This window comes from Perca flavescens, chromosome 23, assembly GCF_004354835.1.
Source record: "Perca flavescens isolate YP-PL-M2 chromosome 23, PFLA_1.0, whole genome shotgun sequence".
NCBI lineage: Eukaryota > Metazoa > Chordata > Actinopteri > Perciformes > Percidae > Perca > Perca flavescens.
The window spans coordinates 17,997,278-18,023,056 of NC_041353.1; the positions used below are offsets into that span (position 1 = coordinate 17,997,278).

Genomic DNA, 25,779 nt, shown 5'->3' on the forward strand with positions numbered 1-25,779 from the left:
TCTCTCTCTCTCTCTCTCTCTCTCTCTCTCACTCCTCGGCTGTTTTGAGTACAGAGTCGTCTCCCAGGATCTTGCAGAGCTCGTTGAGGCGATGCTGCATCTCGGGAATGCCGGCGAGCTGGCCCTCCAGCCGCTGTTTCTCCTCGGTGAGGGAGAGGCGCGTCGCCGTGTCCAGATGCTCGAAGCGCCAGCCTCCCTCGCCATCGAACTGCAGCAGGTGGGTGTGGTACTTCCTGGAGGCGGAGAGGGAGGATTTAAAGTGGGAGAGGGGCACCAACTTGTGTCTCTCAGCAGTTACACTTTTCTTGATTTGAAGTGTACCGTGAATTTACAACTCTACGGTGGGTTAAAACCGTGAGTAAACTGAGGTACATTTCTTTCTTTTATTGAATAGACTGGAAAATCTTCTGTGAGATGTGACTTACCACAGGGAGGGTCGGTGTGTGATGGAGAGCAGAGAGATGCCAGCATCCTTAGCAGCCTGGAAAATCTTCCCCTCCACGTCAATGCTCACAGCGCTGGTGCACTCATCCAACAGCGCATATTTCGGCCTGACATACACAGGGGACATGGTTTTAAAAATGGCTGTATATCCAGTGAGTAACTAATGAGATTGGTTAATTAGTGAGATCATCTGCATGTGCAAAGTAAAAAAAAAATATACCAACTTTACCAACTGTTACCCTAGATAAAAGGCTAACTTAAAATGACAACCATCAACTCTGCATTCATTAAAAAAAAAAAAAAATGGACACATACAGAACCATACAAAACCAGACTGCAGGAATATTATTTAATGTCTGTGTTGATTTTACCGTTCAACAACTAACTTTGCTGCCTTGAACAGTAAATAATAGTGTGAAACAACACAGCCACGAGCCGAGAGCTTAAAGCAACGCTAGCTGCTCTTTGAGCCTGTAGCACAGTGGTGCTATGAGCAAAATGCTAATGTTAGCATGGCAACATCACAATGACATTGCTAACATGCTAATGTTTAGCAGGGACAATGTGTGCCATCTTCGTGCCATCGTGCGAGCATGCTAACATTTGCTAACTAGCACTCAACACAAAGAGGAGCTGCGGCGGATGGGAATGTCAATGTGACATTTCCACCTGATGGTGGCGCTAGATGACAAATTAGGGGATCACAAAATGACAGATTACAAATCATTTTGGGGGTTGTCTGGATTGAGTTTAATGACAATGCATCAAATAGTTGTTGAGATGACGAAGTCTGGACTGACCAACCGCCACTGCCACTGTCATATGTGGCGTGTATAAATGTAAAGTGGCCTCAGTGTAATGACAACCAGGATGCTGTTTCTCCTTACTTGTGGTAGAACATCCGAGCCATGCCCATCCTCTGCTTCTCGCCTCCTGACAGCACGTCCTTCCAGTCCAGCTCAGCATCCCAGCCTGAAGAAGACATCACAAGACCTTTAAAACCCTTCCGACCGAGACCTTATCTAAAGACAGATACTAGATTGTGGGATTATAGATACTGAGATTGACCGTGCCTTCGTCAGACAAGTTTTGCAGAAGGCGCGGTCAAATCTCGTCAAGCTCCGACCACACACACTCTTGGAGGAATTCATTCCTCTTCCCTCTGGGCGGAGATACAGTATAGGCTGCCTAGAGAAAAACAAACAGGTACACATTTCCTTTTTTTTTCCTTGTGCAATTAAAGCTGTTAACTTGCACAACTCTCGTTTCCTTTGAGTGTCACTTTCTTAGGGCCTTCTCAGTGACACTTTTAGAAATCCCTTTTCCAGACACTCTTGAGGGATTTCGTTTGACACGGTCCACTTTTTAAGTGATGAAATTGTTAATTGTTAATCAATCTGCTCTTAAGATGTTTTATGCATTGTTCATTCATGGTTGTTGTTCTGTTTTTTTTTTTTATACCTCCAACTCCAAATCAAATTTCGCCTCGAGGGACAGTAAAGAACTCCGAACTCTCTGAACTCAGAATCTAGTCAAAGTTAAAAGCAACAAAATATGTTGAGTCATAACATGAATAATTAAAATGTAAACAGACAGGTTTTGCAGACTGTTTCTATGTAGCTATTATTAGGCAAGGCCGATTCATTTATAAAGCACATTTCATACCCAAAGGCAACCCAAAGTCAGTACAAAGGAGGGGAACAGCGCAGAAAGACTGGTATATGATGTTTGCTTAAAGGTTTAGCCAGTCCAGGTGCACAGTGTAAATGTGTGATGACAGCTTTCTGTGTGACATTTTCAGAGACTTAACATGACTTGCGTGTGTGCCAACATCAATGTCTGATGATCCGTCGCTGCATATATACGCAAGTTCATTTGCAAGACCTTTCTCAACATTTCCACAGTGCAGCAATTCCTAACTTAAACCTCTTTGCAGCTCTAAAGCTTTGTACAGTAGTTGGTTCACAACAATAGGCCTGTCTGTTTGGCGGCGAGAGGAGAGTGGCTGCCAATTAGCCACAGGCTCAAGGTTAGGCAATACAAGTAACGCTGCGTTCCATCTGCGACGGAAGTCGGAGCTCTTAACCGGGAATCGCACCAGAGTTCACCGCGTTCCAGTAATAAGTAAACGTGTAAGAATGTACGCGGCATTTCGCGTGTCCAAACACTGTAGACACATGTCACACAGATGAAAGATGCACAGTGCTGTGTGTACAGCTGATTTAATTAGAAACGCATAAGACAGAAGTGGGAAATTCCCACTTCCCAGTTCAACTGGAACACACCATAATGCCCATGTGCATCTGTCGGTTTGATCTCTAAACAACATGCAAACTTGCTCTGCAGCTGAAACACAACACAAAATTGACAAAAGCGTATACTTTGTCAAGACTCAATTGTCAAGGCCTCAATTTGATTCAGATTTGTTTTGTCTAGCTGTTGGTTATTTTTCTTCTCTCTTTTGTCTAGGGGGTGGTTGTTTTTTTCCCCGCTAACAGGTTCTTCTCTAGGTTTGTCCAGTTATTTAGTCCATTTTGTCTAGTTTGTTTGATGGTTACCTTGTGTAGAAAGTTGTCACAAAGTGTTTCCTGGGCTATTTTTGTGTTTTTCTATGGTGTTTAATCTCCTATTTTTTTTTTTTATTTAATCACATACATAGCTCCCCGTCTTAGTAAGGTGTCTTCATTAGTGTCCTACCTCCCTCTCTGGTGACAATATGATTGAGGTTGACTATGTCCAAGATGGTGTCTATGTCCTTGTCACTGAGGCCTCTGGCCGCCATGTCCTCCACCGAGTCCGGGTAGATCACTTGGTCCCGCAGTGAACCCATGGACATGTATGGCCTGGAGACCCACACACACACACACACACACACACACACACACACACACACACACACACACACACACACACACACACACACACACACACACACACACACACACACACACACACACACACACACACACACACACACACACACACACAGTGTTCCTTTGTTAACCTCTCATTTCATTAAGTGCTCCTTAACAGCTGACAAAGTGTGTTGGTCATGTACAAAAGGGCACAACTTTAAGAACAGGAAATGAAAGCGAAAGACACCCATTACGCTTTTGTTGCATCTATTGTAGATAGTGTGTTGGATTGTCTTACAGCTGCCAGGTGGCCGTTTCATCCTATGTATAAAATATTCACCGCTCTGCAGGAGGGAGGAGAGCCGGGTCAGCGGCTCAAAGCCGCCCTGGGTAAGATTACGTTTGATGGTTCGTCTTAGACGGGTTCACTTTAGTTTAGAAGGGCTACACTCCTCCTAGCTTTTTGGAGGATTAATGGATCATCTTACCTGGTACGAGTTGAGAGCCTTGCCACCGTCATCCTTATGGGTCGTCAATAGACATTACATTCTAACTCTGTGTTTTTAACGGCTGCAACTAACAATTGATTCATTTGTTTTATATTTTATTTCTTTTGGTGATTTTGTGATTGATGTTATATCGTCGTGTCATCATATTGCTGTGTGTATTATTTGCATGTATTAAATAAATAAAACAACAACAAACCAGAACAATCGTTTAATCAGCGGATTATTGTCTTGATTAACTGAGTAGGTCTATAAAATGCCAACATAGTAAAAAAATGCCTATTAACATTTTCCAGAGCCCAAGGTGACTTATTTAAATAGGTAAGTTTGTCCAGCTAACAGTCCAAGGCCCAAAAGTATTAAGCATATGATTGTATTAGACAAATAAAAGCACTCGAAAAAGCAGGAAGTAGCGAAATGGCATTTTTTCTTAAAAAGTGACTCAAAAACATTAAGGGCCCTATTTGAACGATATAAGCGCACGGTGTTAAAAGCCTGACGCAGGTGCGTGTACGAATCCACTTTTGCTAGTTTAATGGCGGAAAAAAGGGTCTGTGCGCCGGGCGCATGGTTCAAAAGGGTTGTACTTGGTGTCTTCATTAATTCATAGGTGTGTTTTGGGCCTAACATGCAATAAACCAATCAGGGTGTCACCTCCCATTCCCTTTAAAAGCCAGGAGCATTTCAACCTTGGCACATTGCTCTTATGATGGGGGATTTGCTGAGCAGGAAGGAGAGAGTTTCAGGAGAAGAAACTGATCTGCTTGTGTGTGAAGTGAAGCGCGTGAGCAGATCATATCATAATACTATTTCACATTGTAATATTTTTTATTTTTAATCTTGTCCCTGTGTGTAACAAGCATAGTGTGCACACGCTGTGCACGAGCCTAGGCACATTTTACTAATGCACTGTTAAAATAAGAATGAAATGCTGCATTATTGACTTTAGAACAGGGTTTTTGTTGGTCAATGGCGCGATCACTTTCCGCTGCCTAAAGATAGCAATACGCCAAGAATGCCCCTGAACACACCTCCCTGTAAGACCAGCACACCCATGGGCGCAAAGATGGGCGCAGGTGCATCTGCTACTTAAACGACGTGGGGACTGGACAGGAAATTGACAACTGCGTCGGTCTTAAACTAGCAAAGACACTTGCGTTGGGCTTTGCGCTGCGCCGGGTGCAAGATAGGGCCCAATCAGAATGAGTTCCAATTCATTTTCAGAAATATTTGGTACTTTTATCGCTAAAAGGTCAGTAGTGACACTGGATAATTCTAGCTACCTTTAGTCATTCACTGTGGAGACACATTGTTGATTTAGTACACTGATGATGCTAAACTTGCTGCCAAATGACTGGAATACAGAGAGAAGTATAACAAAGGAATTATTGTAATTGGAAGTTTTCCAAGCCTTGTCTGGGTGGTAAATATTTCACTGTAGCCTCAGCTCTGGTTTCTCTTTACAATGGATTAGATTACTTGTAGGGCTCACCGGTATCATGATCAAACCCTACACCACTGTGGGATATTGGAATAAGTAATGTGTGAACGTGTGTGAAAGTGTGTGTGTGTATACCTCTGAGGGATGTAGAACATATGTTGAGGAGAGGGTTTGTGTAAGCGGCCGCCGTAGACAGGCCACAAGCCGCTGAGGATCCTGAACAGAGAGCTTTTCCCACAGCCGTTAGGCCCCGTGATCAATAGGTGCATGCCCTCTTCCACCTGAAATAGAGAGAAAATTTATTAATCGCCCCTTAAGAGGAGTTTAACCTCTGTATAATTACGAACAACATTAAAGATCCCATAGTGTAAAAATCAAGATTTTCGTGTCTTTTTTTTTTTACAAAGCAGGTCTAGGGGCTTTATAAATAATGAGTATTTTTTTTTCTGATTAACAATTTATTTATTTCTTTTTAACACAACAAATAATCTGAGTATTAAAACGCTCGATCCACAGAGAAATGCACACAGCCTGTATTCAGAAACTGTGCCTTTAAACGAGCCGTCAGGACTTCTGTACGGTTGTGATGTCACAACTATACTGTATATAGATAGAAAGTGCCGCTACAGTCCCGTTACAGTCATTCCCTGGCTGCAGTGATGGTGGAGAGACGCTGAGAGCACAGATGCGGAAGACCAGCAAATGCTGACCAATCAGAGCAGACTGGGCTTTTTCGGGACGGGGGCTTAAAGAGACGACTGCTAGAACGGAGCGTTTCAGACATAGGGTGAATACACATATATTCAGACAAACAGTATGAGAAAAATAATGTGTTTTTTGAACATGTAAACATGTCCTAGTAGGAGCCCAAAATACAAGTATGAACTCGAAAATTTGCATAATATGGGACCTTTAGGATATAAAGCCCTGAAGAGATAGGAAGCATCAGTGGGCATGTAGCTTTAGATAGACAGCATAGGACTACTTAACATTGCAGACAGGAGATCTGAAATGTCAACACAGGAATAGTGGCAGAATGTCTCCTCAGAGATCCTTGGTTTTTAACAGAATAAACTGTATTTAAATTTTCTGTTCTCTGTCTCTGAAATTGAACCTTCTGAGCTATAGCTTGAAGTCAGATCAAATTGCTTGGAAGGCATCACTAAATGCCTCTAGTTTGGCTGCAGCTAACAGGGTAACAGAGCAGCATACACTGCTATGCGTTAACCAGAGAACAGGAGCTATCAAAATAAAAAAGAAACAAACAATGTAAACAAAATGAAGCGATAATTGTTCTGTTTTTATCTAATTCAATGCATAACACCAGCCGTCACACACTGTAGCAGTTTCAGTTACTGTATATACAGTATTTACACATTAAGAAAAAGGAAGGGGTTATATGCACAGGTACTGTGTATTTACAGTATATACAGTCTTGTGGACATGAGTGCAATGTCAACAGATGTTCCTGTTATCTACAAGCTCAACGTCAGCAGGTGTATTGACCTCAAATCAGCACTCACAACCAGATTGGCTGAGGTCTGATCGCGTGAGCTGCGAGCACTAGTTTAAAAGCAATAGTCCCACAGTCAGGAGACCTTTTATTCATTTATTTTTTTAAATTGAGGCCAGGATGATCTTCCATTATTTTAATTATCTGTTCTCTGTCTCTGAAATTAAACCTTCTGAGCTATAGCTTGAAGTCAGATCAAACTGCTTGGAAGGCATCACTAAATGCCTCTAGTTTGGCTGCAGCTAACAGGGTAACAGAGCAGCATACACTGCTATGCATTTCCCAGAGTACAGGACCTATCAAAATAAAAAAGAAGCAAACAATGTAAACAAAATGAAGCGATAATTGTTCCGTTCGGAGTGAAGCAACATTATTATGCCTATCTAATTCAATGCGTAACACCAGCCGTCACACACTGTAGCAGTTTCACTTACATACAGAATTTACACATTAAGAAAAAGGAAGGGGTATTTATTTGCACAGGTACTGTGTATTTAGACAGTCTTGTGGACATGAGTGCAGTGTCAACAGATGTTCCTGTTACCTACAAGCTCAACGTCAGCAGGTGTATTGACCTCAAATCAGCACTCACAACCAGATTGGCTGAGGTCTGATCGCGTGAGCTGCAAGCGCTAGTTTAAAAGCAATAGTCCCACAGACAGGAGACCGTTTTTTTTTTTTTTTTTTTTTTTTTTTTTTTAAATTGAGGCCAGGATGATCTTGCATTGAAGCTATGACCTTTATACCAGTGGTTCTGAACCTTTTCGAGTCGCAACCCCCCTAGAATAATGAGCTTGGTGTTTTTCTCTCCCTCTGGCCCACCGGAACAGCACCCTTTCTGTGTTCCAGGACCTCCTGATTTACAAATGAAGCTCTGACTACTCTGCCAAACATCACACATTAATGTAAAAAACATCCCCAGTCTAAAATATGTTATTTCTTCATTTTTTTTCTCCACAAACATCTGGCAACCCCCAGAAATTATCTTGCGGGCCCCCCTGACCCCCAGGTTAAGAACCACGGCTTTATGCTACAACTGGTAAAACTTTCTTGCGGGTTTGAGCTTTAAGACATGATGGTCTGGTAACAGTTTTAGATAAACTTTATAGCCAGCTTGGAGGGAAATAACCAGAACATGCAGTGAATGCAACATGGATAAAATGAAGACAATACATTTCTATCCATGGGGCAGCCCCTCAGGAGAGACGGGGCTCTGTGCACAGTGTGTTATAAGTAAATAGGAAGGGCCGTTTCAGTCCTAATGTTTGAAAAGTGACATTTTACTCTTTTGTCTGTATTGATCGGTCATCTTAAGCACCACAATATCCTTTCCAGCTAATTACAGTAGCCAAAAACCTGAGGGGAGCAACACCCCAAAAGATGTATCTGATTCCTAATGAGACCACAGAGATGTTAATTATGTCCACATACTGAAGACTAAAACAACCTTTAGGGAGTCTGATAGTGCCTGCAAATACATCAGTTAACATTAATGGATAATTTTAAGTGGAGTTTGGCCCTGGAATAGAGATGAAATGACCACTCTGGTGCTTTTCCATGTGTTAAAGTCTATTGTAACAAGCGCAGCAAAGGAGATGGAAGCAAGAATATTGCAGAATACAGAAGCTCATAGGGAGAACAGAGTAGAGCTGTCTCACCTTGAGGTTCAGGCAAGACACTACGACATCCCCATTTGGCGTAATAATTGGGACATTCTCACACACGATGCCGTTGTCCACATCTATCACTTCGCCTGGAGAGACACAAGAGAGACGGAGTCAGAAAAATAAAATGAGAGTATAAGAGCACAAATTGAGGATTGGACTCTGTCGATGCGTAAGCATGGATGTGGATGGGATAATATCTAAATAGCAGGAAGTACGGGGTTGAAAATAAGAAAAATCCCTCTTTACCACTTCACTGATCTCTTAGCTTAATTGTGCTCTCTAAAAGGACATTTATTCTGGGGTCAAATGGATTTGTAGACAGGGGTATTTATGCAATGATCTCAACCTTTGACCTTGATTACTGTTCATTTTGTGTAATATCATGCTGGGGATCTGGGAATTTATTCTGCTTATGCAAGTTGTGCAAAAGGGTTTGGTGTAATGCATAAACTTCGGACAAAAAGTGAATGTGTTGATATTTTCTGTTCATTTTGTGTTATGACTAATTTGAATAAGATAGATGAAGACAGATGAAGACAAACTGGTTTGAAAATAAACAGTGGATGGAACACTGACTAGAGCTGGGGTTATTTAACTGAACACAATGCAATGTGACTAACCAATCAAAGCCAACAGCGTGTCCCATGCTCCAGGCAGTGGTAGTGTGTTAAAAGTTTATCCAACATAGCAACAGTAACCAAGTATGTGGAGACTACCCGTTTCTCTCTTTCAGTATATTTTAATACAGAAATAGGTGTGTGTGTGTGGGTGTGTGTGTGCGATGACAGAATAGTGGCTCTAATACTGAAAGACATATCAAACCATTTCTCACTTTCAGTAAGAATTTTCAAAACGGTCAGTGTAACGCTTATCAGTTCAATTTTCTAAGCACAAACGGACATTTAGAAAAACAGAAAAATGGGTTCAAATATCCAGTTTTTCCACCTTGACAAATTAAAAAATAGTTTTTCCAATTTTCCGTTTATATTCAGAGGATCAGAAATTTTGAAAATTGCGTCTGGGCTCCATTTATTCAATACTGCAATGGTATTGTCTCCCTCGTTCCGCCTAGCTACGCCCCGCCCCCCACTCAAAACCATCAGTTGCAAGCACCTCTGACCCCAAAGTCTATCAGTTTTTTTTCTTCATATGCAGTTAATGACCTGCATATTCCGCAAAGTAGAGGAAGAGAATACTGACCGTAAAACCATCAAAGTTCCAGCACTGCAATAGCAACTCTGATACCTTCTCACACCTGCTTGCTAATACACCAGATGTTGTTGTGATCAATGAGGATGTCCAGTGAGGTGTTCACTTTTAGAGGTTGCATGCACCTTTGATCCTAGCATGGAGGAAGTCTTTTTTTGACCAAGGTCATTAAATACCAACCACTCCTAAACACTGTCTTAGAGCTAGGCTATAGGTGCAGTCTATTTTCTTTCATATTTGGCAGCTTAGGACACACAGATAGGCTTGAAAAGAGGGCTAAACGGCTAGCAAATGACTGTGCTGTCTGCTTTCATAGGCAGCCGCCATATATGGCGAAGACGCTGTTACTTATACCCATAAGATTAGAAGGTTATGCTTAATAGTACTAAAACCTGCTGTATGCCAATGGCCCATGATTTTGTATATTATGTATTTAACTGCATGCTTCTTTTCAAGTGGACTTAAACTGTTAAAGTGTGTGTGTGTGTGTGTGTGTGTGTGTGTGTGTGTGTGTGTGTGTGTGTGTGTGTGTGTGTGTGTGTGTGTGTGTGTGTGTGTACAGCAGAACAGGCCTACCCTTTATCTCCAGAGGTCCATCTATGTGCATCTCAGGCTTGCTCTTCTTCTCTGCTCCTGTTGCGGCTGACACAGAGGAGCGCTTGTAAACACCCTTTTGGACGTCCTCAAACACCACAAACATGTTGTGGACCCGTGCGGTGTAGCCTGCCAGCTCTGTGATCTGTCCCAACAAACACACAGGGGCCAAATGTCATTACTGGGTCAAGTCAGAGGAATGTAACCCAACAGAGGATCACATTATGATACAGGTCACTGTTAAGGCCATGTGCTGATAAAACTGTGTGTGTTAAAAGCAGTGATTCTCAACCAATGGAACTTCTGCAGCCACCAGGGGGTATGTGGAGAAATTGTGTGAGTTAATCCAGTCATTTGAAAAAAGTGTACAATGTGATAAAAAATAAAAATCCACAGAGTCATCTGTGACATTGAATACTATGTGTTGCGATTGAGAGTGCGTAAAAACTAGTTAGCAAGCGGACAGAGAGTTTAGCAGTTAGCTGAAAGTAATGGCTAAAATAGATAGCTAAAAGTAAACCGTTCAAGTAGTTAGCTATACATAATGGATAAACAATTATTTATTACTATGGTATCAAATCAATCAGTGGATTAATGGAAGGTAGTTAGCTAAAATACATTTTAAAAAAAATGGTCAAAAAAGTTAGCTAAAAAAAAAGAAGAGATATATTGTTGAAACAGTTAGCAGAAAGTGATGAAAATTGTCAAAATAGTTAAAAGTGAGATATATTGTTGAAAAGTAATGGATGGTTAAAATGGATAGCTAAATTACAGAAGTAACAGTTGAATTAGATAAATAGTTAAAATAGCTAAAAGTAATGGATCAATTCCATCAAAAAGGTTGGGAACCACTGCGTTAGAGTGTGGAAATTGTGTGTGTGTGTGTGTGTGTGTAAGTGTTTAAACAAATATGTAGCTAATGCAAACTAAGTGGCTGCTGCTGTAGATCAGACTGTATTTTTGGATCAGTTATAATCTCTCAGAGTTGCGTGTTCCTATGTGTTTGTTTTCAGTGTGTAGAGTAAGCACCCACACCCACACAGATCTGAAAACCTGCTGCACATCACGTGTGATGCTTTTTGACACTTGCGAAGGGTGAATTTAAAAGCATATTAAAAACTATGCAAATTATGATGAAGAAACTGAATACATTAATATGATATGTACTGTATTACATTTAGAAGACAAACAAAAGCAAATGTACAGCGCAAAATTATGTAAACACAAAATGCATTAAGATATAAAAGGAAAACAGGGTTCTGAACTCATAAGGACAAGAGAAAAATCCCCCTCTTGCTTTGGCTTTAGTGCTGCACCCTGCGGTGAGACAGTGCAGGCTGTTGACACAGCTTGATTATATCAAACAAACACCAATTCTGGGAATTGTTGGACAACATGTGGGGCTTTAGAGATGTGACTGGCTCAAAGATTTAAGAAACACGAAATGAATGAATTGATTGTAAAATATATAGCCTTGAACATCTCCACCTTTAAATGTGACAAAAAAAAAAAAAAAAAAAAGGTACAATTTGGAATCAAAACATGTAGGGACATGAGTATTTTTCCTTTTCTGTTATTCAGCTTTATCTCCGAACATATCTGTTATATATAGATCCAAAGGTGGGTTGCTGAAAGTAACTGATCATCACTTTGATAATAAAATAGTTCTATTATGCATTAAATGGATGATCTACTATTTTTGGCTAATTGCAAAAGTCAGAAAACATTCCTGGCTCTCTTAACTAAATTTGACGTTATTTTGATATCTTTTAGACTGGTTTATTAGTCGCAGCCTAGTCTACATCCATGACGTTCCACTTCCGGGATTGCTAGTGTTTCGACGGAAATTCCGCCAGGATGTCAGCTTTCCACATGATTGGCCAGCGCGGGGTGTTTGTCGGGTTGCGTGTCGGGTTGCGTGTGCCTAAAAGTTTAATCTGTCTCAACTTTTCGCCGCAGGCCGCTGCGTTTTTTTCAGCACCCCTATGCGACCCCCCCCCACCGCTGAAGTGATCTCTGCAGAACTTCAGACAAACAGAAGTTGTACTTAAAACAGGTTTTGCAGCATAAGTATTATGTACTGCAAAGCATTTTGTACACAGTAACGACGAAGAGGAAGGAAGTTGTACAAAATCTCGAGATAATCATTGGATTTTGAGACCCACTTTGCAAGTAATGCTGTAAAAAACAATAATAACCACAGAAAGCTAATAGAGAGAGCACAGGCCTTCGATGAAAAAAAAGCAAATCTGAGTCTCCAGGATGAGTAACAAACTGGGATGAGCTGGGACATGTCATAAGGCCATCTGACCACTCACACAAACTATACACAAATACACACTGTAGATATAAGACATATAAGGCAGAGTGTTTGGAGGCGTGAGCAGGGCAATACAGCTTTAGGAATGTGCTCCATCCCTGCTGCCTGCTAAATTGCACACACACACACACACACACACACACACACACACACACACACACACACACACACACACACACACACACACACACACACTCACACGTCTCTTGGCTTTGCATGCAGGGGCTTGCTGCTGCACACGTGACAACACTGTACTCAACACACGCTCAGCCCAGAGCTGAAAGCAGGCTAAAACTTGTATCCTCCAGGGACGTGTTTGGAGCCAGAGACTTCCAATAAAATGACAGTCGTGACAATCTGGCATTCACGTGTTTTCGTAAGATTTCACAGCTTTCTGGCCCTGAACATTCTGGTGTGAGTAATGTGGTACCAAGACAACCCGTCTAGCGCTAAAAAAAAAAAAAAGAGTTTAGATTCCTCCTCCCCCTTGCTCAAATACGTTACACGCTGTACTCTGCAATACGGTTTCACCACAAGTGGGCTGCAGCCAAATCCTCTTATGGACCTCAAAATGAAGCCTTGAGAGAAAGAATGAATGAATGTTTGGATTAAAATTCAACGAGAGAGCGGGGATTTGGCCCTCGATGAACAAGGCCTTTCATTCAACGATTCTTTGCTTTTTCAGTCGGGACTCAAACTAATTCCTGTGCACGCATGCATGGTGATCTTCACACGGGGAAGATAGAGAGAGATGGATAAAATACAGTAATCTGCCAGTCTGTGCATTCATCCATCCGCCCACCCATCTGTTCCACCACTTGTCCGTCCAAACACGGGCCAACGAAGTGACCCAACCACCCATGCTTTTACATCTGTCCATCATGTGAATATCTAAAACTGTAGCCTGACAAATCATATTCTTTAGACATGAGATGAAAATGTAATATCAAAATGTATACATTGCTTCATCTTACCATGAATACTGAACATCAATGAAATATAACTAAGAGATAAGCTACCGGCGTAAATAATACGAAAAAAAATTCTTCTCATGTGAAGCTTCCTTTGAGCTGAAACCACAATAAACCATAATTCCCAGTTTATAATGTTGTATTAAACATGTCACACTCACAAATTGAAGAAGCTAGCACCAGTGAGTGACATATCTGCTCGAAAAATGACTTGATGATAAACTGATTATACAAAATAGTTGCCGAATCATTTCTATAAACCAATATTTGATTTTATCAACAAATGTTTTCAGTTTGAAACAACAGCACAATGCAGTCATCATTACACGTGGGCAACAACAGCTACATTCAAAAGGCGGGTCCAAAAGTCAAACAGCATGATAAAAAAATAGGCTTATCCGCTTTAGTGGGCGCAGTTTTCCCACTGCGTGGGGCAGGTGCAAGATCATTAAAAAAAATAAAACAATATTAAAATGTTCACATTTTTGGTAAATGACTTCCAATAACACTGTGGCCAATGCATAGCTTGTTTTGTACCGTATATGTGTCAATCAAGTGCATTTGCCGTGACTAAACTCACTTTTTTAATGACTTTGGTGTTGGTGTTTCCAGTAAGAACAGAATGTTGAACTGTGATGTGGAAAGAGGGAACATGATGGGGCAAGGAAATCCTCTTAAGCAGCGATACGGAGAGCACATATTTTATTAACTGAAGAAACAAAGACGCGCTGCACTCTCCGGCAAAGCCACGTTAACTTCAGCGTTTGTGTCAGCGGCGTCCTCACCTCTTTGTAGGAGGACATGATCCTTTCGATGGCGTCGGCTCCTGAGGCTAAGAGGTTACGGGCGGTGGTGAAAGCCTCCGTCCTCTCGCTTACCATCACATGCGTGCGCCCGTCTGCTGTTTCTAGAGGGAGGAAAGGGAGACAAGAGGCCGGGGAGAGAGTGAGACAACTAATATCGGACTAGAGTTCTGTGTCTCTGTCCTGTGAGCCTATTGACAACGTATTCTCACACTTTCACCTACGAGCATTAGAATACCATGGAAATAAGTTATTTAAATATCAGCAGTGACGCGAGAACAATAGCACAGCAGTAGTGCTCACCAGAGGAGGTGTGGGAGGCAGCTCCAGGCTAATCAGCCCCAGAAGGGATGAGGAAGCAGTAGCTGTTGGTTTGGAGGAGCTAATGGCCCATCACGCGCACTTTAAAATCTGCTTACACAACTATTATAGTGACTCTTACACACCAGATACTATCAAGTAAACCAAGGTTCCATGTGACAAAACCGTTTGGTTTGGGGGGGTAGGGCTGGGTTAGGGTAACCCGGTCTCACGCCAGGTCGTTAAATAGTCACGTTATTTTGATTTATTGACTTGTGTACAGGTCACGATTTTGGACGTGTACAGATTTTCGAACCTGCTCCGGGGGACGCAACAATGGGGAAATGAGGCGCCACGCGCCGCCCACAACAACAGGACAGACCGCCACATGTGGGACGCGATCCCCGGGAGCAGGGGGCACACAACAACGGGGGAAAAAGAAACGCCACAACAGCGGGACGGTTGTGGTTAGGAAGAAAATAACGAGGAAAGGAACTGCAACACGCGGCACACGATCCCCGGTCTCCGGGGTGAAAGTCCTGTGTTGTTGGACCAACCTCCCTGCACGGACTTTCGCCTTATCAATACTACTCGCTACCATTACTGTTCTGTGATCACGAAATATGCTTCCCATTGAAATACATTGCTTTAAAATTTGTAATCACCACACGAAAAAAAAACAAAAAAAAACGACATTATCGTGTCCTGTCCACGACTTAATAGATTCAATAACGTGACCATATCTCAAACTGCCATGAGATCGGGCTGGTTATGGGTTAGGCTTCTTGGTGTGAATGCCAACTTGGGCTATATCACGATATCCAAAATCTAAGATGATATGTAGTCTCATATCACAATATAACATCGATACATTGCCCAGCTCTATTTGGGGACACTTTAAGGTCTCCTTACTGTTGTCAGCGAAGCCGGTAGCTGTGATGATGGGCACGGCCACCATGACGAGCCCGCTGCAGCTCCACACGTACTTCATGAGGAACTGCTCGACCATGATGTACCAGAGACGCTTGGACAGGATTAGGTTCATCTGGTCCGCCAGAGCCTGGTAGCATTTCTGCAGCTGACGCATCTCCACCTGCCAAGGACAGCATATTACAATATACAGCACGGCAGCCACTTCCTACATTTCTGTGATGGAACAATTGGGTAACACTTTACTTGAAAGTATCTACATAAATTAGTGACATGACACTGTCATGAACACATGACACTGACATGACACAGTCATGACACATGAACCCTAACCCTAACCCTAACTTGTCATGACAAAAACCCGAATGACACTTACTAAAAGGAGCGTTATGTCATCAACGTTTAGGACATGTTTATGACACGTTCATGACCGTGTCGTGTCACTCTCATAGGGCTGCTCTCTCTTAGTCGATTAGTCGACTAATCAGTGGTTTTGGTCTTAGTCAACTTAGATTTCTTTAGTCGATTAGTCATGTTTTATGCTTTTTTCATGCTGAATGACTTATTTCCAAGAAACGTACGAGCACATCTCTGGTAAACACAAGAATTAAAGTGGTGCTTTTACATGACTCTTTGCGGAGAAACTCAGATTTACAGATCTGTCGATTAAATCAACTAATCGATACAATTGAATGAGGGTTAGTCGACTAAGAATTTATTCAGTCGAGCGCAGCACTACACTCTTATGTAAATACCTTCAAGTAAAGCGTAACCAAACATTGTTTGGGATGTGACCATTTGTTCCTATCATATTTTATTACACTAAATTCATACTTTGCACATATTTGTGAATGGGAAGGGGGGCTGTTTTTAGGATGTGGGGATTGACTGAGCCCCTGATCACTTTTATTGCTGCAACTTTGCACAAATTTGTGAATTATCGCGATTAGGTGGGGTGGGAAATGTGAACGATAAAGTTTGAAAAATTGTACAACCTGGTCTACCTGCCCAGGGACTACAGGCGGAAAATAGCAATTGTGCTAAAAATCTGGTACAAATGCATCTCTCCTTGTTTTTATACAAGGTTAACGTTTAATTACACACTTGCACTGTCCCTGTCTAAATCAAATTACAGTTAAGCTAAGCTTGAACCTTCTATCACCAACTGGCCTGGTTGTGTGTGATTATCCATTCAATTACACTGTTATATGACACCATATTAACTTTGTTATTGGATGCGGGTAATCAAGATAATCTCATATCTCATGTTTATAACTGGATTTCACCTGTAGAAGTAACAAGGTTGGAATGGAGGGTGAAGAAAACCAAATTAGGTGTTCAGTGTAAACAAAGGTGAATGAAACATGTAGCCCGTAGTCTATTAATGATCTATTAATGGAGAATATGGATTTACTTGTGTTACTTGTGGTTGTATTCTACACTGATTATTACAATTGAAATACCACCATATTATTGCCTGTAATATTGCTGCATGCCTGCCACAACAAATGCAACCTCTATCTTCTACATATCCGGCCCTGCATACCTTGTGTCCCCTGTAGAAAGCTATTTCCTCAGCATTTGCAATGATCCTGGAATGTACATAGCGCAGGTAGCCTTTCCTGTGAGCCTCCTCGGCCACAAGCTTGCCGAATTTGGGCGAGCAGGCACGCAGGACTTTAGCCGTGACAAAGACCACCAGGCCGGCCAGCAGGGTAGGCCCACTGGCGTTGGCCCCCCTGGACCTGGCGGTCTGTATCAGCGTGTAGGAAGTCAGCATCACGTCCAGTATTGGCTTGGTGAGGTTAGAATAGAGGTGGGCCACCGACTGGGAAAACATCATTACGTCCTCGGTGAGAGACTGGTCCGGGTTGGCGAGCCTCCCGTCCATGTTGCTGACTCGGTAGTAGGTCTGATCGGTGAAGTAGGTCCGGTAGGCATGGTTCACCAGGCGGGTGCGGAAGGCCAGAGCCAGCTTGCACTCCAGGTACCGAATGGCGCTGTTGACGAACGTGGCCGGGATGGCAATGAGGAGCCATTTCATCAGCTGGATGATGAAGCTCTTGGGCTCCTTCTCCACTATCGTTTTGACAATCTTTCCGTCCAAGCTGGCCACGTAAATAGACAGAAACGTCCTGGATATCAGCGCCACCGAGTGCAAGGAGAGCAAACCGAGCTCTTTGGACACCAGCTTTGGGAAGAGGATTTTACCAAGTGCGAGGATCTGCTTGAAAAATTCCGCATTTAACCCAGGAGATGTCTTCTTGTGATTGGCAGCACAGGTCTGTGTCTTTACCAGACAGGTGGAGCCGTTTTCCGCCTTTGAAACCCGGCGATGATTCCTAGGATCTTTGTTTTTGCTGAGCTGCTTGCAGATTATGGGGTACAGTGTTTTGATACCGTAAGCAGCAGCCGCAAGAAACACGGCTCGCTTCGCCGCAGCCGTGCGGTCCCATTTGATTTTGGACGCCGCATCGAGGATGTTGGACATTTTTTCAAACGTTAGTCGTCTCTGCTGTCAATCCTAACAACACCCATCCCAAAACCCGACTCACCGCGTCGACATACACAAAGAGAATGACTTCTGGTGGTTGATATGAAGCGAGCCCGATACATGTACCGCTACATCCTGCTCTTTTTTTGTACCAATGTCCGAGTGAGACAGACTACTTGAATTGCACTTCCGGTTTATAGTTGTCAAAATAAAACTCAAGGTCAACTTTCCCTGGCCTACAGTAAGGCGTACCGTCAAGTTTATGGCAGAGTAGATTATCTTTGTTTATGGTTTTGTATTTTTTTCTAAATTATATATTCGCCTGATTTATTGCAAGGAAACTAGAAAGATAGCAACATGTTACGTTACAGCCTCTCTAGCTTAATCGTTTTCATGATAATATTTTCACTCAAAGTGAAACAATACAGATATAATGGGTTGTAGTCGGTTAGAGTGGGAACTACCATGCCCTCTCCATTCATGCAAAATGTCTAATGACGTATAAGTCTTTTTTTTTTATTATTATTAGTTTCTTTGTTTATTGTAGTTTTGTCCGATAACTTGACGCTCCTTATTTCCGCCCTACGCTTTTACAGCGGCTTTTTTTCCATTGGTCGCGCCCCCCGGTGTTCCAAGACGATTGGTTGCGTGATGAACGTAAACAAAGTAATATTTTAGATACAGTAACGTTAGTTCTGACATTTTCAGGGAATCTTTGTTTTTGACAAAAGTATGTTATACAGTAATTTTGTATTAAGGAAAATATATTGTTGGAAGCAACACTAACCATCTTTACACAAGTGATTAAATGAATATGAATATTAACATTTCTAAGTGGCGCGTGAAACGATAGTGTCTCGCGCATCTCTACACATCTAGCTAAGCAACAGCTTTAGTTAGTAAACGTTAGACAACTAGCTAGCTACCAGTGCGCCGTTACTCTGAACTTTTACACTCACTTTAGCTAGCTAGTTGTTTTTGCACTCACTGTACTTACGTTTTAATTGCTTCTCTGATAGAGACAGCCGTTGAAAATGAATTGGGTTGGAGGTTCAAGGTAAGAGAGGAGGGGGGAATGTTTAAGTTAATGCTGACGTGCTAATGTTAATGTTATTAACGTTAGCTAAGCTCGGTAACGTTGACGTTGTAACGACTCTTACTGCAGGAACCGGTTTGTGGTGAAGAATGATGCAAAAAAGCAGCGGGTGAGACAGCAAAATTACATGTCCACGACTTTACGAGACAAAAGCTATAACGTTAGTCTTTTTTGGAATACGTCTCGCTAAAAGTTCTGGTGTTGCTCTTTTTTTCCCCAAGGAGTTCTTTGAAAAGAGAAAAATGCAACAGAAGTTAAAAAACTTGGGAATCGCTCTGCCAGCATCCCCTCGAGGCACGAGTTCTGGTAGTATGGACCTGATGACTTTGTTTATCGTCAACCAGATTGCGGCTAAGAAAGAAAATAAAGGTGATAAGTAACAACTAACGTTTGTAACAGACATAACATTATAAGACTGTTATAGTTACCAAAAATGTAAGCTGAAAGGGAAAACATTACATTAGTTCAGGAGAACAAGGGAGAGTTAGCCCTCCTTATAGGCTACTGTCTTTATCTCAAACAAATTAAATGTCTAAAAGGCTAAAAAAATTAATGTTTTATAGTGAGATATCCGACTCAGAAGGTGCAGTACATGCAAATAAAGTATTTTCCAAATAGTAAAACATTAAATAACACTAGTATTTGGCAAATATGAATGTCCTGTGGCTAATATACATTATGTCTATCCACCAATGCCTATGTTCATCAGTCCTTCAGTATGGCAAATAGTGTAAGTAAACAATGTCTTTGTGTTTCAGATACTCCGAAAGTGGCAGTTCTTAGCAGCACTAAAACAGGATCCAAGCATAAGAGAAATGAGCCCCTGGTACTTCCAATGAGCCCCTGCTCTCCATCCCAGCTGTGTCTTGTTGAGGGCCAGCCTCAGTACAGGTAGAGCTGGAGTGTGGTTTGTATTGCCAGGTCTACCACTAGAGAATCAAATTCACTTATTTTTTTTAAATCAAAGTGCTAGATACGGACTCAATAACATCGTATTCAAGTGCTGAGTCTAACCTCTGGCCTATAAATAAAAGGTTCAATTGGGGTTTCTTTTTGGCTATGTAAAATCAGTAGTTTGCAGCCCAAATATGAATGAATACATTTTCCAAAAGAGTACCAACAATAACTGTGCGTATTCTGTGTTGATTTCTAGTATTCAAGTAACAAGAAATAGAAAGCATGTCATTCCCCAAGGCTTCAAGTGTCGGCAGGTTAGTCACTTTCCAGCTATTCATATTGCACTTTTTTAAAGCATTTCTTATCATATGAAAAGGAGGGGCACAGTGTTGCAGTGGTTAGCACTGTCACCTCACAGAAAGGACCCTTCTGTGTGGAGTTAGCATGTTTTTTCCCCCTGTTCCTCTGGCTTCATCCCAAAGGACCTGCGGTTACAGATAATGGATAGAGGGGTCTTAGGGAAAATTAGCTCAACGTGAATAAATGTTAAGACCCTCTGGCTAAAAAGACACTTACTTTTCTGTCCTCCAGCTGTCACCAGTGCTGGAGTCAGCTTTCTCAGACAACAGTGCATCGGACTACCTGCCACCCATAACCGACCCCCTCAGCCCCTTCTCCTCCAGCACATCCGCTTCCTCAGGCCAAGGTGGTGTTGTTTAGTATTTTATAGAACACACTTATGAAGTGACGTACACAATGGTAACTGCATTTTCTAATCAATAGGAGTACATTTTATACAATCAGTCAATTTAGGGCAAAAGGTCTCCACAGGAATGTTCCCCCTGCAGAGAAGCAAGACGCAGCTACAGCTATCCCCCCACTACACCTCAGGGATGGAGCAGACCAAGGTAGTGAAAAGACATTTTATTTTTTTAAAAGGTATACTACACATTATGTCATAGTTAAGTTACATTTATTACACAGGCACGGGAACATTCAACTTCACATGAAGCTTCATAGGCCTTAGACTCTGCCAGACTGGTTCCTACTGTGTGTAGAATGTGCAAACTAAAAATCTTTTACACCCGTTGTGTAACAGGCGATCAGACTCGTCAGTCCTCTTTGAAGCGGTGTGAGAGTCCCGTACATCAAACAGTAAACAACCCAGTGTCTATCGCTGCCAAAAGAAAGTTTAAATAAAATAAAATAAATAAATAAATAAAAACTATGGAGGGTTAAAAAAAGAAACAAGCACTGAACTGCCCACAAGTTTGTGTAACAGTTGACCGTTTCCTGCAACAACGTCTCTTTTCTCTCGTTCTCCGTGAAATAAAGCTGCCTTCAAGTCAAGTCAGAAATGTCGAGATCTATAAACGATCTGACGGAAAACAATAATTATGAAATATTAAGTATACTTGTGCTACATTGGGGGGGGTTAAAGAACACAACAGGACATCACACAAATGGACCCGTTAGGTGGGAATGACTGTTAGAACCCAAATGCAGACAGTACTCAGAGCCAGGAGAGTAAATGATGACGTTTATTAAAATGTACTCAAGTGTGCAAAACCCAGATTTCCAGGGGGCAGATCCGAAGTGATCCGAGAAGGAGCGGGGCGCAGCAGGCTGGATCCAGGGAATGGGATTTCTGGTCTTGAGGGAGTCCGAAACGGGTCCTTAGCACAAGTGGTGGCAGGAGTCAGCTCCAAACGGCAATCTGATGACACGAGAAACAGGATTAGAGGTCGAAAAAACACAGTGCTGTAGCACTAACTAGCAAAAGTTGGCTGGACAGTGAAAGTTTTGTCTCGGCTCTGACACTGAATGGAAGAGCTGAGTTGATTGCGGCTGATGAGAAGCAGCTGGACACCTGACTCCCGCACACCTGTCTCCACCACTGCAATTAAGACAAACAGAGAGAGAGAGAGTTGAGGTGGTTCGGGCATCTGGTAAGGATGCCCCCTGGGCCTCGGGGAAGACACAGGACTAGGTGGAGGGATTATATCTCCAACCTGGCCTGGGAATGCCTCGGGATCCCCCAGTCGGAGCTGGTTAATGTTGCTCGGGAAAGGGAAGTTTGGGGTCCCCTGCTGGAGCTGCTCCCCCCGCGACCCGATACCGGATAAGCGGACGAAGATGGATGGATGGATGGATGGAGAGAGAGAGAGAGAGAGAACAGAACAGAACAGAACACTGGTACACAGAGGCAGCAGGCCTGACTGGGCCATTTGGTAACACTCCCACACCGCTGTACAACTCTGCAGCAGATCGCATACTTTGGTCTAAATAGGCCATAACGGCACGACGGTACAGACCTCATCTCTAAATCACTGCTTAATACAAACAAAAGTTCTCCATGTCTGTAGACGTGCCAGAAGTAATATTAGATTTGTTTTTGGTCACTGACAAATAACAATAGCAACCTTTCCTGGGAGCTAACTATGAGCTTCTATGAAGGTTTGGGCATTCAAATGTGACAGCATCTTCCCAGATATGATGCTACTGTAACATCCAATCTGATTTTATGTTTGCTAGTTTCAGCCTTTTTCCCAACCCAGAGGTATGACAGACTGTATCCCCTGGTCCTGTGGATCAAACCGAGCCCCCTACCAACCGGAGACACCCACAGCAGCCCGAGTCCTGCTCAGAAGTCCAGAGCCAGAGTGAGAATCGCGCTAGAATGTGATGGATTTATGTTCTCTCTGTCATTTTGTAAGAACTCAAAAAACATAATGTGTGTTATGGCAGTAAAACAGAGGCCCACAGGGACCAAGCAAGGCATGAGGTCGCCTTCTGTCTCAACCAACCTGAGGACAAGGAGCCCATGTTGGACTTTACTCTTAACCAATCAGAAGCTGAGCAGCAGTTTGAGGGGGATGTCTTTAGGGGCTTCAGCACTGAAGAATGTGAAAGAGAAGGTAAAGACAACTTGAAACCTTTTACATGAACCACAATGACTTTCTTGTTGAGGTTAACGTCAAATTAGATTTTTTTCAGCTGGTCATTTTGGGAGAGGAAACTCAAAGATATATCTCAAAGATGAAACACCAGCACCACAGTAGGTGTTTACACATGGAATATAATGAAACACTTTTATCATTGATTTGGAATATGGTTTGTTTTTATGCTGTTGCTTTTTCTTCACTGTCAGAACTGTCCCTGACCCACAGCGCATGGTAGTGGAGGGAAGCGATCACATACATGTGAGTGTGTAAAGATAGCCTTTTATTGCCACCAGGTGGTAGAATTTGTAACAACATTGATAAAAAAAATAAAAAAAAATAAAAAAATCTTTATAACCTGAGTCATCCACAGCTGTTGTATAGAGCTTCTAACAGTATTTGTCAATTCATCCTGATAGAGGTATATACATGATTGTACCGTGCACTTTGGATGTGGGGAAGTTGCAGTTTTACATGTTAATTCTGTTTTATTCACAGCTCTCCAACTGCACTGACATGCACTTTTGTAAGTTTCCTAAGCATCTCCAATTAAGCTCCCCATTTATTGTGTATGTGCCTGAGAGAAGACAATACATTGAATAGATGTTTTTTTTTCCACTCCCGCAGCATGTCTTGAATACGACAATGGTCCCATGAATGACTGCGAATACTCGCCAAGTTACTCTTGTAGTGGAGGTTACCGCAGTTCAGACTCAAATGATGTAAGTGACTGCAGAATTAGTGCAATTTTAGCAGACAAACAATCCTCCAATCAACCCCAAAGAGAAATGACCAAATGAATGATTCCTATTGCTGGCCAATAGGAATCATTCATTTGGTCATTTCTCTTTAGCAGTATCTGTTGGGTCTCACTTTTCTAACTGTATTGTAGGATGAAGAATGCTGTCAGCCATGTCTCCAGGCTGCCTCTTCCTACATGGACCAAGCCTGTTGTGCAGATAGCCTGAACCCAAACCAGGGGACGCAACACACACAGGAGAATCCGAAACAAAGGCACACCAAACCCAGGCCTCCCACCCCGCTCCAGAAACCCAAAATGAACTGCAGAGAGATTAATCAGAAAGTTATGGAGAACGTATCTTTCCAAGTTAAAGCCCTAGAAAGTAACAGCCGGCAGACGGGAAGCAACACAGCTCAGTGTGCCTCTCCTCAGGCTCTGGCTCAAACTCCGAGCTCAGAGCTGTGCAAATGCAAGAGAACGTCCAGTGAGACTCGAGATGCTGGAACTCAAACTGCCGACAGCCCCGCGGCTGAGACACATCACGCCTCGACTCAGTGCAGCCTCGTTGCGGACGGCGCAACCGAAGCCACTGGGTTTAAGTTGTGGCGACCACCTGTTGATGTGTCAGTACGGCATCCAGCCACAGGGAGGCGCACCGATACCGCTGCCGAGCCAGGCACACGCACTCCTTTATCAGGCGAGGCCAGGAGTGGAGAGAAGCACACGCCCTGGACCAAGAAGAAATCCACCGCTGGTTTCCTACCAGGCAGCAGCATTACGAACAAATGCACTGCCAACAACAGTGATGGCAAAGTTATCCTACAGAGACCCAGAAAGCCCTTCCCAGACGCTCCGAGCATGACTGACGTCAGAGGTATAACGTGAAAGTAAAACATTGCAAATCCCACTGGCATAGACAGAAATAAACATGGATGTTTTGTTTGAATATGGATGGTTTTCTGCTCGTTTCTGATTTAAGGTAAGAAGAATAGAGAGGGCAGAGATGAGAGAGGGCAACAGGAAAATGGCCGTCTGATCACAGACCTCTGGAGTGAAGTGAGGGAGGAGGTCACGTCGGCCACCAGGGCTAACCGACTCTCAGAGGAGGGCGAGACACTTCAGGAAATCGCTGACATTTTGCTCATGCTCAAACAGAGGAAGGAAGTAAGGAAGTAATGTAGGTGGGTGAAGCAGCAGGAAGAAAAAAACATGCCTGTTCTGTGCATGTTTTTTTTTTTTTATATTCAAAGCATTATTTAATAGTTAGTTTTAAGTATAAAACACATCAATGACTCAAAGTGTTTGGTGTGTAGTGTTGTAAGAGACACGGTGAAATAAATCTCCAAAGCGTTACTCTGATTCATAAGTTTATTTCTTTCCCCATATACATATTCTAGTGTTAAGATTTCATGAAGATATTCATTTTTTTTATAGAATATAAACTGTAGCGAAACATATACAGCTTGAACAATAATCAAATTTACTATACAGCACTTTTTCTTTTTTTTGGTATTTTTTGTGTTTCCTCGTAAACTGTAGAAACACACATAGAAAAGAATTTCACCCGAAGTACACATTAAATGTCCCCACCGCGGTGGTGGAGGACAGTGTTAACACAACTGGATGTCAACAGCTGAAACAATCACGCCAAATATTTGGTCAACACAAGTTTAATAACACACTCTGTGTTATGGAGCTTCATCTGTGTGCGTTTTAACTGGAACAATACTTTCAGTACAAAACTAAACTTTGTTTTTTTTCTTAAGACATCCTGGACCAGATGCAAATCTAACAGATAAAATAATACCCTCACGTTTTGAATGCTAGTCAGCCATCTTTCGCCACCTTTAAACTGTAAGTCATTTTATTAGTCTTAAATATATAAATAAAATGGCACTAATTCCTGTTCTACTGATTAATCGCTTTCATAAGCGTCCATATGTAAAGGGGACACCTTGACAATACCAAACATATCACAATACTTGCAGATACTTCATTCAACTTGACTGTCACTGGAAATGTCATTACATTGTGCCACGGTATTTGATAAACAGC

The 25,779-nt window shown here is 42.3% G+C and overlaps 2 protein-coding genes across 2 annotated transcripts; one reads left to right on the forward strand and one right to left on the reverse strand.

Moving 5' to 3' along the window:
- On the reverse strand, nucleotides 1-18,752 carry abcd2 (ATP-binding cassette, sub-family D (ALD), member 2). The gene is made up of 10 exons (XM_028570756.1): nucleotides 17,100-18,752; nucleotides 15,536-15,716; nucleotides 14,306-14,427; nucleotides 10,212-10,374; nucleotides 8,418-8,512; nucleotides 5,382-5,527; nucleotides 3,142-3,287; nucleotides 1,332-1,416; nucleotides 426-551; nucleotides 1-233 (listed from the first exon to the last, which is right to left on the reverse strand). Exons 1-10 carry the CDS (start codon nucleotides 18,042-18,044, stop codon nucleotides 29-31), a joined length of 2,214 nt encoding a protein of 737 aa, XP_028426557.1. The 5' UTR covers nucleotides 18,045-18,752; the 3' UTR covers nucleotides 1-28.
- redic1 (regulator of DNA class I crossover intermediates 1) lies at nucleotides 18,508-25,077 on the forward strand. Its single transcript, XM_028570757.1, has 15 exons — nucleotides 18,508-19,104; nucleotides 19,213-19,252; nucleotides 19,365-19,512; nucleotides 19,902-20,034; nucleotides 20,297-20,354; nucleotides 20,632-20,746; nucleotides 20,845-20,948; nucleotides 22,576-22,703; nucleotides 22,789-22,958; nucleotides 23,038-23,098; nucleotides 23,192-23,243; nucleotides 23,481-23,508; nucleotides 23,610-23,704; nucleotides 23,875-24,598; nucleotides 24,704-25,077. The coding sequence occupies exons 1-15, from the start codon at nucleotides 19,082-19,084 to the stop codon at nucleotides 24,898-24,900; spliced, it is 2,076 nt and encodes a 691-aa protein (XP_028426558.1). The 5' UTR covers nucleotides 18,508-19,081; the 3' UTR covers nucleotides 24,901-25,077.
- Nucleotides 25,078-25,779: the final 702 nt, after the last annotated feature.

What these genes read in the sequence shown, in the direction of transcription:
- redic1 (XM_028570757.1), top strand. Translation starts at nt 19,082, where the DNA reads ATGAATTGGGTTGGAGGTTCAAG. An exon ending in GATGAAACACCAGCACCACA is followed by an intron (nt 23,099 to 23,191) that starts GTAGGTGTTTAC and finishes CTTCACTGTCAG; the next exon opens with AACTGTCCCTGACCCACAGC. An exon ending in AGGGAAGCGATCACATACAT is followed by an intron (nt 23,244 to 23,480) that starts GTGAGTGTGTAA and finishes TTTTATTCACAG; the next exon opens with CTCTCCAACTGCACTGACAT.
- abcd2 (XM_028570756.1), bottom strand. Translation starts at nt 18,044, where the DNA reads ATGTCCAACATCCTCGATGCGGCGTCCAAAATCAAATGGGACCGCACG. An exon ending in TACCGGCTTCGCTGACAACA is followed by an intron (nt 14,428 to 15,535) that starts GTAAGGAGACCT and finishes TCCTCCCTCTAG; the next exon opens with AAACAGCAGACGGGCGCACG. An exon ending in TGTCTTGCCTGAACCTCAAG is followed by an intron (nt 5,528 to 8,417) that starts GTGAGACAGCTC and finishes TCTCTATTTCAG; the next exon opens with GTGGAAGAGGGCATGCACCT.